Source organism: Scardinius erythrophthalmus (genome assembly GCF_964197995.2).
Source record: "Scardinius erythrophthalmus genome assembly, chromosome: 15".
NCBI classification, from domain to species: domain Eukaryota; kingdom Metazoa; phylum Chordata; class Actinopteri; order Cypriniformes; family Leuciscidae; genus Scardinius; species Scardinius erythrophthalmus.
Genome location: NC_138235.1, coordinates 31,277,277 through 31,290,283, shown reverse-complemented (window position 1 = coordinate 31,290,283; position 13,007 = coordinate 31,277,277). Strand labels below are relative to the sequence as shown.

General features: G+C 46.3%; 1 protein-coding gene across 1 annotated transcript in view; it reads right to left on the bottom strand.

Annotated features, from left to right (window-relative positions):
• LOC308703442 (inactive dipeptidyl peptidase 10) overlaps positions 1 to 13,007 on the bottom strand; it is a gene marked incomplete at its 5' end in the record, with an annotated part of 63,819 nt that overhangs the window by 27,898 nt on the left and 22,914 nt on the right. Inside the window, 3 exons of the mRNA XM_081386917.1 lie at positions 101 to 172; positions 1,730 to 1,824; positions 2,726 to 2,821. Coding sequence (XP_081243043.1) covers positions 101 to 172; positions 1,730 to 1,824; positions 2,726 to 2,821 — 263 coding nt within the window. The remainder of the gene's footprint in view (positions 1 to 100; positions 173 to 1,729; positions 1,825 to 2,725; positions 2,822 to 13,007) is intronic.

The window sequence follows — 13,007 nt, the reverse complement described above, 5'->3', positions numbered from 1 at the left end:
GAAGATAATCTGTGGAAGCAATAAATAGGCCATTTTCTCTTACGGGTAATGTGGAAATGAGACCACTGCTTCTAGGTGTTTTTCTGCTCATATTACTCACATGTTGGATATTATAAGCCATCAGGATGAACCTCTTATCAGCTGAAACCTGGAACTTCATGGACTTCAGATCCTAAAACGGAAACCCAGAAATAACTTTTAACATTTTGATCGCCCCCTGGTGGCTGGCTGCAGTATAGATCATTAACACTGCCTTCTTCATGTAATCAAATGGGACGCGAGCCAAAATAAAAAATCCAAATACACTTCGAATAACTTTATAACAGTGACCGGGAAGGGACATGTTCACTTCGTTTTGTTGTGGCCACAACATATAAACTCGTGGGAACGTGATAATAAATCGTGGCCATGAGATCATTTTGTTGAGGTAATGACATCATTATGTCGGCCACGCGATGTAAAGTCGTGGCCTCGAGATCATATGTTGAGTGAACGATATATTTTTCTCGTGGCCACACTCCGGTCTATACTGTAATACAGCAGTCGGAGATGGAGATGACTGATGAAATAACATTTTACTTTGAATTAGGAATGTCATATAAAGATATAGTGCGCTCTCTGGCATTAAGACATGGTACGTAAGTGAAAGACACCTGAAACACATAATTAAGTTGAATGGGCTTTTTGGTCGAAAATTTCCACGAGAAACGGATGTCGTTCCCTCAACATATTAAGTCGTTGCCACGAGAAACGGATGCCGTTCTCTCAACATTTTAAGTTGTAGCCATGAGAAACGGATGTCGTTCGCTCAACATACAATCTCGTGCAAACGAGATATTATGACGTTCCCACGACTTAATATCACGTTCCCACGAGTTTATATGTTGTGGCCACGAGAAAACTAAGTGAACCGAACATGTCCCCTCCCGGTCACCGTATACTTTTTTAACCGTTTCTGTGATATTTTGGCTTTGTTTCTCTACTGTGGAAGGAAGTGGAGACAGGTCCTTCATCTTTTTTTACAGTCTGCCAAATGGGATTTTGCCATTACAAAATGCCATGGAGAAAACTTGAATTCTTCCCTTTAAAACACCCATAATCTGCAAACCATGAATGCAAAAAAGTGTATCGTGGCTAAGAAATGTTGTTGGGGCATAAAGCCAATGTGATGAGTGTAGAAGTGTTGACAGTGTGGGTAGAGGCTTTAGAGGAGAAGTATCTGCTATCTCAACAACATTCCATTGAGCGTCTGAGGCAATGACCCATATATGATTCTCAGTGTAACCCAGCTGCAGCGTTCAAAGGGTGGCCCTGCTGAAACAGTCTCTTTGATGACACATGCAGCGGGATCAACTGGAGAGAAGTGCAGAGAGGTGGAATAAAAGACAAAGCATTAACTATTAGAGCTTTGGAAGCCAAAACACTATTTGCTCTCTCTTTGCTCATTTTTTTGGCATTCTGATTCTTTCTTCAAAGACATTCGGCTACCAGTCCATACACTCTCGCTATGAAGTGACCCATTTGTCAGGTTCCATAAGAATGGAGCTAATGGAGTTGTACGTCTTGTCCTGCTCACATGCCTCAAGGGGTTTGTAACTCTCCAGAGAGCTGCTTTACGCTGGTGGTTTGGGATGAGGACAGGGCTTGTACGAGTATGTCTTTGCATGGCCTTTATGTGCTATGCTGCTGTCTTCTATGTGAATGCATGCATGTGTAAGTATACACTCACCAGGGTGCTATTGTCCAATAGCGTGGTGGTTAGATTTGTGTTGAGATTGTGGATTAAAACGTGACCCTCCTGGGTGCAAAATGACACCTCGTTCTCTGTAAAACATGAAAATTAACATTCAATAGCTGAGCTCAAGACTGGCCTGGACTAGACTGCATCCTAATAAGAATATGTGCTTCTCTGGTGATGGGAAAGTCTACTATCATACCATTAATATTTTTTATCCAGAAAGGAAGCACTGAAATGACTAAAAGTGAGAATAATATATGTATATATAAAGTATATGTATACAGTATATACAGTCAGTCTATACAATTTTGATAATAATTAGAAATGTTTCTTGACCACCAGATCAGCATTGATGATTGAGGAATGATTTCTGAAGGATCATGTGACACTGAAGACTGGAGTAATGATGCTGAAAATTCAGCTTTGCCATCACAGAATAAACAATAAAAATCGTACTGACCCCGAATATTTGAACTGTAGAGTACATACTTTTGAGAATGCCAGTATTTTTGAGGAACTCAACCTATAAGTGACTTTCCTAAGTCAAACTGCATATCAAAATGGGGTAGGATTATTGTAAAATCCAAATATTACACGCGTCAATTTGAACTTTTAGATTCATAGTTAACTTCTGCAACTCACATTCCTTATGTTACAACAAAAATTTGAAAGTGTCAATGTGTCAGGGGCAATATTAGCCCTACAGACACCTTTATAATACTATTTTCAATGTATTATGACTTGGGATGCACTAATATTAATTGTGCATGCTTTATAATGAAGAGTGAATAGAAATGCATCCTGATGAATGCCACGTTTATTGAAAAGTAAATCGAACATTTCAAGAAAAACACATCCAGTCTCCCATTACGTTTCAAGACAATGAATTGTTGCACTCCAGGAGCTCTAAATGTCCACATAGATCAAATAAATGAACCTAAAACATTCCCCTGAAACACTGTTTGTAAAATATAATGACATTTTTACCATTTAGCCACGTCGCACATGGGTCGTGAACTCTGAAATCCTCGCTCTCTAGGTTCTCCAGAGTGAGACGAGACAGCAGCAGGAGGTGAGACTCGTCTGAAATACAAAATCAGGCAATCAGTTAAGAACAACCACAACTCCTGAGGACAAATCATGTCTATTAGAAAAATCTACAGGAATGTCTAATAAAATCAAATATTGATGCTACTGATGGAAATGCAGTAGGCTGTTAGAAAAAAAAATGATTAAAAATAAATAAACAATTAAATGCCGGAATGTGGTTCCACACATTGAAAAAATGTGCATCAGTATTTTTTTTTCTTAACATTTTTACACAAAAATATTTTTGCATGTAAACCATAAAGCCCCGGTTTCACAGACAAGGCTTAAGCCTAGTCCTTGACTAAAATGCATGTTTGAGTTGTTTTAACTGAAAGCAACTTGCTCTTATATTTCTAAAAATGTGTCAGTGCAATTGTTTTGTCTCAAGATGCACATCAGTAATGTAATGTTTCTTTTCTAAGGCATGTTTATAAAAGCTTCTTAAATCTCCTAATCGAACTAAAGCCTAATCTAAGCTCTGTCTTTGAAACCAGGCCATATTGTTTTAGTTCAAAATTAAGTTACCATACAATTGGTTTTATTTACCGAATATGACTTTTAAAAAAAACATATTGTTTAATATTCTGTTATGCTGTGATTTAGAAGAACACGTTGTGTGTCGCTTCCAAAATGAACGCGCCAAGGTAAAACTTGGATTTTGCCATTTGGACCCAGCTGACAATATAACTGAATCTCTTCTATAACCCAGCATAGCAGATCATTAAACATAACTCTCCCTTTTCTCATCTTCCTCAACAACAAACAAAATAATTACACTTAATTTCAACATTTATTCTCCCTATCCCGTCTTCCCCAAAGCACGCTGGTAAAATAAAAAGCTCAATGAATGCAAACAAAGAAAAATCTTGTAGGTACTGTAGTGGCAATGCACACGGATTAAAGGGATAGTTCACTTTGAAATTAAATTTTGGTATGTTTTAGCTTACCTCAAGGGCATCCAAGATGTATGTGTCTTTTTTTCCGCAGTAGTTTAAATTTTTATATTTTTAGGTCAAACCGTTCTTGTCTGTCAGTCATATAATGCGTTTTTACCTCTTATACACAGCCTTAAAGACATCAACTTCAACTTCAACTTTATTTGTCCCCAAGGGGCAATTAGTTTGCTGCAGTAGCAAAAGTAGTACACAAACAATACATCACAACAAAACATCAACATCATAAAAAATTTAAAATACAAATCTGTCAAATAGATATTAATACCACTACCATATAAATGTAAATTTAAAGTTTAGTGCAAAAGTTACCTCTTTTTTTCCAGAATTTATCAAAGAGATAGCAGAGGGTACAAAGGAGAATGTATATCTATTTGTTCTCTTACGAGAGTCCTCTCGTACTGCGTTTTATCAAAACGCTACGGGAAAAGTCTCTTTTCACGAAACACTGAAGCAAAAATTATCCTTTAATTTTCATATATGTAAAACGCGTTGCGGCAGCAGCAGACAGCTATGGCGAGACGGCTTGTTCGCTCATTGGCTGCTCTGCGGCAACTGCTTAAGCCTATCGAGCGAGGCCTGAGATGACATCAGGCCAATGAGGGCGCTTCGCGCCCTCCTCGCCACTTCCCGCCGAAACGGGCGTGGCTTACCTCTATAAAAGGAGCTCGAGAAGGCTGACTCACTTGATTTTAATCTCTTCAGCGAAGCGCACGCATCGCTGGATCACGGAAGCAGCGTCGTTGAAGCAAGCACATCAGCGGGACGAGCCCTCGAAGCTGCTGGCCAACGCCGCCTTCTACAGCCGTACCTGCTGCGCTTTCCGGCGCCTATATCCTTTCATTGCCTTTGTGTGTGTGTGTGTGTGTTTCCTGCATCACTCACCCCTAAAAGAGCTGCGTCTTTTTTAAGATGCCTTCTTGCGGCTCGTGCCGAGCCCCACTCACCGAGGGAGACAAGCACGTCATCTGTGTTTCCTGCCTGGGTGAGGACCATGCAGCGCTCGCGCTCGCTGACGGCGGATGCCCTCACTGCGAGCTTTTGCCGATGGTGACTCTGAGGACTCGCCTGGCATCCTTTTCCAAGCCTGCATTCACCGCCGCGATGCCGCGCCGTAAAAAGCGCCGCTCGCAGCGGGTCCCGGAACCCGCTCCAGCCCGACCAAGCTCGCCGGTTCGCCCGCCAGCTTCACCGGCCTCTCTCGAATCACTTCCTGATGCTCAGCGCCCGCAGTCTGCCGCCGCTTCATCAGAGGAAGTCGGTTCAGAGGCCGCGTCGGGGGAAAAGGATTCCTGCTCTCTGGTAGCTTCAGGCAGCGAGGATTGGGCGAGCTTTGAGGACCTCGCGCCTCCTGCCCGCAAGCCCTCAACGAGAGCCAACATTGAGAAGGAGCTCATGCGAGTACTCGCGCTGGCCGCGGCGAGCCTCGGCCTCGAGTGGTCTGCACCGGAGCCCCCCTCTCGAACCCGGCTGGATGGTAGCTTCCTCCCTGGTGAGCGCACTTCTCCGGAATCTAAGCCCGCTCCTTTTCTTCCTGAGTTACATGAAGAAGTTGCGAAGGCTTGGAACGCGCCCTTCTCTGCGCGGACGCGCTCATCTGTCTCACCCGCTTTTTCCTCCCTGGATAAGGCCGGAGACCGAGGCTACCTCTCTCTTCCGCCGGTGGAACAGGCGATAGCGACCCACCTTTGCCCGCCCTCTGCTGGACGGCGGGCTAAACCGGTGTTGCCTTCTAAAGCCTGCCGCATGACGTCGACGCTGCTCGCGCGAATCTTCTCCGCCGCTGGGCAGGCCGCGTCATCGCTACACACCATGGCTACGCTGCAGATCTACCAGGGTGATCTCCTCCGTAAACTGGACGAGATGGGACCTGACGCTATCTGCATCGCGGATTTAAGGAGCGCTTCAGATCTCACGCTCCGAGCTACTAAGGCCGCCGCACAAGCCATGGGACGCTGTATGGCTTCCGCCACTGTCGCTGAGAGACACTTATGGCTGACGCTCACGGAGATGGCCGATTCCGAGCGCACTGCGTTTCTCGATGCCCCGCTGTCTTCCACCGGCCTTTTTGGTTCTTCTCTCTCCGAGTTCGTGGAGAGATTTACCGAGGCCCAAAAAGCGTCTCAAGCCTTCAAGCACTTCCTGCCGAAGCGCTCCGGTTCTGCAGCGGGTCGTGACAAACGGACCCCGCGGAGCTCTCAGCCTCAGCCCCCGCCTTCGGCCGCCTCATCGCAGCAGCCACAGCAGCGCAGCTCGAGGCCCCGCTCTCGGTCCAGCGCCCGGCGCCCCTCCTCGCGCGGGCCGCGATCGAAGGTCGTGGTAAAGCCTGAAGTGCCGAAGAAGTCCTAGCAAGCCTAGGAAAGCGCAGGTGTGTGAGTCCCGTTGCGGCCGGCCTCCCACCCAAGCGCCCCACTGTTTCAGTCCCAAGATTTGCGACTGTTCCAGTGTTTTCTGCAGAGAGCAAGCCCGCACTGCTGCCCGCTTGCCTGCACACAAAAGCCGTTTTCACGGCTACCCAGATAAATCTCAGAAAGAGTGTATTTTCTGGTGTCCCGGCCACGGCCGATGGTGCTATAAATGTAGTCTCGATGCCCACTCCTCAGTGCCCATCACTACACATAAGCACAGCCCTACACTTAGGGCCCGCGCACATAAAATCGACTCAGGTCGATTGCGCTTCCAGCATAGTGAGAGTGCCCACTTCCCAGTGCCCACGAACACTATGTCTAACACATCACAGGCTCTCTGTAAAAACGAGAACTGTGAGCGCGCGCTCTGCTCAGGCAGACGCCGCGCCCAAAGCAGTAAATGTGCCCGCTCCCAGCCCACATCTACTCGCTCACATGGGTCCTATGAGACTTTCTCAGTCCTCCCTCACTCAGCTAAGCACTGTAGCGAGGTCGAGGATGAGCGTCTCGCCCGCTGTATTAAGCGCGCGCCCCGCCTCAAATGCCACAGGCATAACGCCTATGTTTGTATCCCCCGAAGCGCCTCTGTCGCACGGCGATCAGAGCGCGCTCCGTATCCAGCCCCTAGCCAGCCATGCAGATGCATGGGCAGCGCTCCCAGGGGTTTCGGACTGGGTGCTAGGCATTATAAAGAGAGGCTTCTCGCTACAGTTTTGCCGACGCCCTCCCCGCTTCACAGCGCGCGTCGAGACTACGGTTTCGTTGGAAGTAGCTCACTTACTTCGAGCCGAAATATCAAAACTGATAAGCAAAGGGGCGATAGAGCGCGTTTCCCCAGCTCTAAGCGAAGGGGGACTATACAGCAGATACTTTCTAGTCCCCAAAAAGGACGGCGGTATCAGACCCATACTGGATCTAAGACGGCTGAACAGAGTATTAGTGAAACGCAGTTTCAAAATGCTCACAACCAGCAAAATTCTCGCGCACGTTCGCCGAGAAGACTGGTTCATGTCGATAGATCTGAAGGACGCGTATTTTCAAATACAGATAGCGTCACACCACAGGCGATACTTGAGATTCGCCTTCGAGGGTCAGACATACCAGTATACAGTCCTGCCATTCGGCTTGTCCCTAGCACCTCGTACATTTACGAAATGCATGGACGCAGCGCTCGCTCCTCTCAGACTCAGAGGCATGCGAGTGCTGAACTATTTGGACGACTGGCTGATCCTAGCTCAATCACGATCACAGCTCGTGGAGCACAGAACCATTTTACTCGATCACCTCGAGAATCTTGGTATCACAGTCAACTGGACGAAAAGTTCATTGAACCCCAGTCAAACGATTTCGTTTCTGGGTGTCGTTCTGGACTCACAGTCTATGACAGCGCGGCTGTCACCACAGCGCGCGCTGGCCATTCAGCGCGCGGCGAGGGCTTTTCGCCGCGGCGCTGTCACCCCGCTCAGGAAGTTTCAAAGGATGCTGGGTCTCATGGCCTCAGCATCGTCAGTTCTCCGGCTGGGCTTGCTCCGCATGCGCCCGCTGCAGTTCTGGTTGAAAGCGCGGGTACCGCGCAGAGCGTGGGCGACCGGTCGATTACGCCTCAAGGTCGATCACAGCTGTGTTTCAGCCCTGACGCCTTGGACGGCGGACGACTGGTACCAATCAGGTGTAAGCCTGGGGACTTCCTCGAGAGTGAGGATGGTGTCTACAGACGCATCCACCTCGGGATGGGGAGCTCTGCTCGAGGGCAGACCGTTCTTCGGCCTGTGGTCGGAACGAGAAAAGCTCCAACACATAAACTGCCTAGAAATGCTGGCAGTGCACAACGCGATGACGCGTTTTTGTCCCCGCATCAAGGACGAACACGTCATAGTCCGCTCGGACAACATGGCTGTGGTGTCCTACATAAATCGCCAGGGCGGTCTGAAATCCTTATCCCTGTACAGGCTGGCGAAACGCCTCCTATTATGGGCTCAGCACAACTTACGCTCGCTGAGAGCAGTGCATGTACCTGGGCTTCAGAATGTGGGCCCAGACAGACTGTCCAGGAACAATGTTCCCCCGGGCGAATGGTCTCTACACCCACAAACAGTCCGGCTGTTGTGGGAGAGATTCGGCAGAGCGGAGGTGGACCTCTTCGCGTCCCGCGAAAACGCGCACTGCCCCGCATTCTTTTCAAAAACCGACAGCGCGCTGTCCCGAAGGTGGCCGCGCTGTCCGTTATACGCTTTTCCCCCCGTCTCCCTCCTGCCACAGGTGCTGGAACGGGTCAGGGAAACGAAATGCCCAGTCCTGCTTGTAGCTCCGTTCTGGGAGAACCAGATATGGTTCCCAGTGCTTATGCAGTTGACAGATATCGATCCATGGCCACTGCCGCTGAGGAGAGATCTCCTCTCGCAGGCCGGAGGCTCGATTTGGCACCCACACCCGGAACTATGGTCCCTTCATGTGTGGGTGCTCAACGGATACCCGTTGGTCTCACAGAGGGAGTCGTGAATACCATCACTCAGGCTAGAGCGCCGTCGACACGGCGGCTTTATGCTTCGAAGTGGTCGGTTTTCTCCGGCTGGTGTACAGCTCGGAGCATTTCACCCCTCGAGTGTGAGGTAACGGAGGTTCTCTCCTTCCTACAAGAGCTGTTGGATAAGGGCAGATCCCCTTCCACGCTCAAAGTGTATGTGGCGGCTATTTCAGCGTTCTCTGGTTCAACGCTGGGTCAGTCGCTGGGAAGGAATGATTTAGTCATCCGCTTCCTCAGGGGAGCTAGGAGACTGAATCCACCTAGACCTCCTTCAGTTCCTTTGTGGGACCTTTCTACGGTCCTAGCGGCCATGAAAGATGCCCCTTTCGAGCCTATCCAGTCTATTAGCCTCAAACACTTGTCTTTCAAAACAGTGTTTTTGATGGCTCTCGCTTCAGTGAAGCGCATAGGCGACCTGCACGCGCTCTCTGTGAGCCCGGCGTGCTTGGAGTTTGGCCCTAATGACTCTAAAGTCATACTCAAACCTAAGCACGGCTATGTGCCGAAATCCCTCAACACGCCTTTTCGGGCTCAGGTCATTTCCCTGGCTGCCCTGCCGGCATCAAGTGAGGAAGGGGACTCGAGTTTTCTTTGCCCTGTTAGGGCTTTAAGAGCTTATATGTCCCGCTCTGCTGTCTTCAGACAGACAGAGCAGCTCTTTGTCTCGTTCAGTGGACGTTCCAAAGGAATGGCTGTTTCGAAACAAAGTCTATCCAGATGGATAGTTGACGCCATAGCGCTGGCTTATACTGCCAAAGGCATTCCATGCCCGTTGGGAGTCAGAGCGCACTCCACGAGAAGCGTGGCTTCTTCGTGGGCTTGGTCCAGCGGGATTTCCCTACAGGATATATGTACGGCGGCGGGCTGGGCCTCGCCGTCTACATTTATGAGGTTTTATAACCTAGAGGTTCCCGCCTTGCAGGCTAAGCTTTTGTCGGTGTAATCCGTTCAGCCGTCCAGTCAGACCGCTGAAACTCACGCGCTATGCGCTACCGACTATCTTGGGCAGAACTGTGTAAGACCCACATTTCCACATTAGTTCAGGCTCCCTACCCTGTCTATGTGATGTTATACTTGCGTCTGTGGATATGTCTATTCTACGACGCTACAATTTAGGGAATCAAGGCTCCCACCCTTATTCCCTGACTCTGTGTGAGTCAATCTGGTGATTATGCACTGTATGCCTGAAATAGCTTCCGGTGATCAGTGTTTTTATCCCAGCACGCACGGCGTTTTGCAAGGGGTTCCCGTAGCGTTTTGATAAAACGCAGTACGAGAGGACTCTCGTAAGAGAACGTACTCGGTTACTAACGTAACCTCGGTTCTCTCTAGAAGAGGGAACGAGTACTGCGTTCTCTGCCGTGCGTACGGTTCACTCTGGTTCGCTTCGGCGATCAAAATCAAGTGAGTCAGCCTTCTCGAGCTCCTTTTATAGAGGTAAGCCACGCCCGTTTCGGCGGGAAGTGGCGAGGAGGGCGCGAAGCGCCCTCATTGGCCTGATGTCATCTCAGGCCTCGCTCGATAGGCTTAAGCAGTTGCCGCAGAGCAGCCAATGAGCGAACAAGCCGTCTCGCCATAGCTGTCTGCTGCTGCCGCAACGCGTTTTACATATATGAAAATTAAAGGATAATTTTTGCTTCAGTGTTTCGTGAAAAGAGACTTTTCCCGTAGCGTTTTGATAAAACGCAGTACTCGTTCCCTCTTCTAGAGAGAACCGAGGTTACGTTAGTAACCGAGTACGTTTTAGCGTATGGCTGACTAAGGCGTGAACCAGAAGGCAGCATCTTAAATTCCGCATGCAGGGGGTGAGAACTACAAGACATAATGGATTCTAGGGCTGGGCGATATGGCCAAAAAATCATATCTCGGTATTTTTGGGTTAAATGGCGATATACGATATATATCTCGGTACTTTCTACATTTTTCCATTTGGATAAAGAAAATCTGTATTTATTTAAAAAAACATGCCATTTTCATCCTGCCCAATGATATCCAACAATGTTGATATTGGAGGATATGGAAACAAATATAGTGAATGTAATGTAGGCTATGCAATATATTATGTGCAAAAAGGTGGTTAAAATCACATTACATTCCAACAAAAATAATGCTTTTGTTTTTAAATTGACTAAAGGCTAAACTAAAAATGAAAATAAAAACAAAATAACTTAAACTATTAGCCTGCGTTTGATTACCCCGTTATAATGGTCACTTTCATAAAAATATACTTGTAGGTTTAAAATTCCCCATATGGCATAGGCCTATTTGTTGTTTCCAACAACAATCATTTTAGCAATATGTATATTTTAGTCAGAATTATTGCGCTACTATTCTATTGTGCTCCGTCTGTTTGGCGCGCATGCGCGCAGCGTCGCTCATTCACAGTGAAATGGACATATTTGTTTGACTTTCTAACATTTACAGATGGAGAATATACCTGTGAAATGTAAGTTAAGCACTGAGGAAAGCAACACATCTCAAACGCATTAAACAGCGCAAGTATTTATCTGTCAGTCAGCAACAGTATCTGTCAGTAAGCATCTGACAGGGCAAGCTGCTTTAAACTTGTTAACTATATCTTACCAGTTATTTTGAAGCCCTTAATATAAGCTTGTGTCATGTTTAGGACAAATTGTACTATGTAGGCTAACGTTACTTTCACTGCGGCAGCGCACACTGCGTCTTCCGCGTTTTTCAGATGTGCTCGTATCAAACTACTGTATCGATATAAACGGTATTGCCTCATTCCATATCGTTTCAAAAAAATATAGCGATATATCGTACAACGATATATCGTTCCGCCTTTTTCAGTACATGTCTATTGTACAGTTCATTTAGTTTTACCTGTTGAGTCCCAATAATTTTGCTGCTAACTTTATTTACCCTTACTAATGTGTTCTTTTGTTTTAAACTAAGAGAAGCATACCAGCAAATGCATGAAAAAGTGAAAACAGACTCAATAAAAGATTTATAAAACAATGACATCAAGGATCTGTCTACTTGAAACTTATCTAATTTTCTCAGACAGAAGAGACGTTGCTGACATTTCTTATTCAGCATGTCCGTATTCAGGTCAAAGGTCAACTTGTTATCAATAATGATTCCCAAGTACGTTTACGACTCAACGATTTCAACCTCTTTACCATCTATAATTGTCTTTTCAAGAGTTGGATGGTGACGTCTAAAATCAATGCACATTTCCTTTGTCTTAGTAATATCTAGGTCTAAAAAAGCTTCTTTACACCAGGTTAAAAAATAAGGTAGTACCGGGCCGTAAGTTGTTTCATTGTTGTCCATTAGACCTACTATGACTGTATCATCTGCAAACTTTAAAATATAGTTATTAATTAGTTCACTCCGACAATCATTTGTGTACATAATGTACAGAAGAGGAGAGAGAAAACAACCTTGAGGGGAGCCGGTTGATATGACTGAAATTTCAGACAGATGCCCGTTTACTCTCACTCTCTGTGTCCTGTTTGTAAGAAAGTCCAGAATCCAGCCCACCAAGTTGTCATTTAGCCCAAAGTTTTTTATGAGCTTCTGCACCAATAAGTGGGGCTGGATAGTGTTAAAAGCAGATGAGAAATCCGCAAAAAGCAGTCTAACATGGTTTTTATTTCCCTCCAAGTGCTTGTATATGAGGTTAAGCAGAGTTATAGTCGCATCCTGTACCCCCCTATTGGCTCTAAGCAAACTGCAAGGGGTCGAGTAGGTGTTCAATTTTTTCCAGCAGTTCTTTCTTTATAATTTTTTCAAAAGACTTCATAACTAATGAAGTTAGAGCCACTGGTCTATAGTCATTTAGAATTTTTGGATGTAAGCTTTTTGCAATTGGAATAATTATTGATTGTTTCCATAAATTAGGGACTCTGTTTCAACATTCGTTCCAATGAACTGCCGTAGACAAGGCGACATCTAGTGTATATATCTATGCACCAGTCTGCGTACACGTCACACACCAGGAAGCGCGCGTGCCCTCAGATCACTTGGACGTGGCTGTGTATAAGAGGTAAAAACGATATAAATACTGTTCGTTTTCTCACACAAACCGCTCGTTTCGTGTCTTAGGCCATCAATGTGTACTTACGATGGGGAATTGTTTAATTTGGACGATGGGGAATTATTTTAATTTTTAAAGTGAACTGTCCCTTTAAGCAAAGTTCTATTATAGAAATGTATGTTATTTTGCAGCCAAACAAATATACTTCTGTTGCACAACCACATTTTAAGAGCTGAGCACGCAGCAAAAATCTATTCTGAGGGTTGCTTGCTTTGTTTCCTCTTGTCTTTTC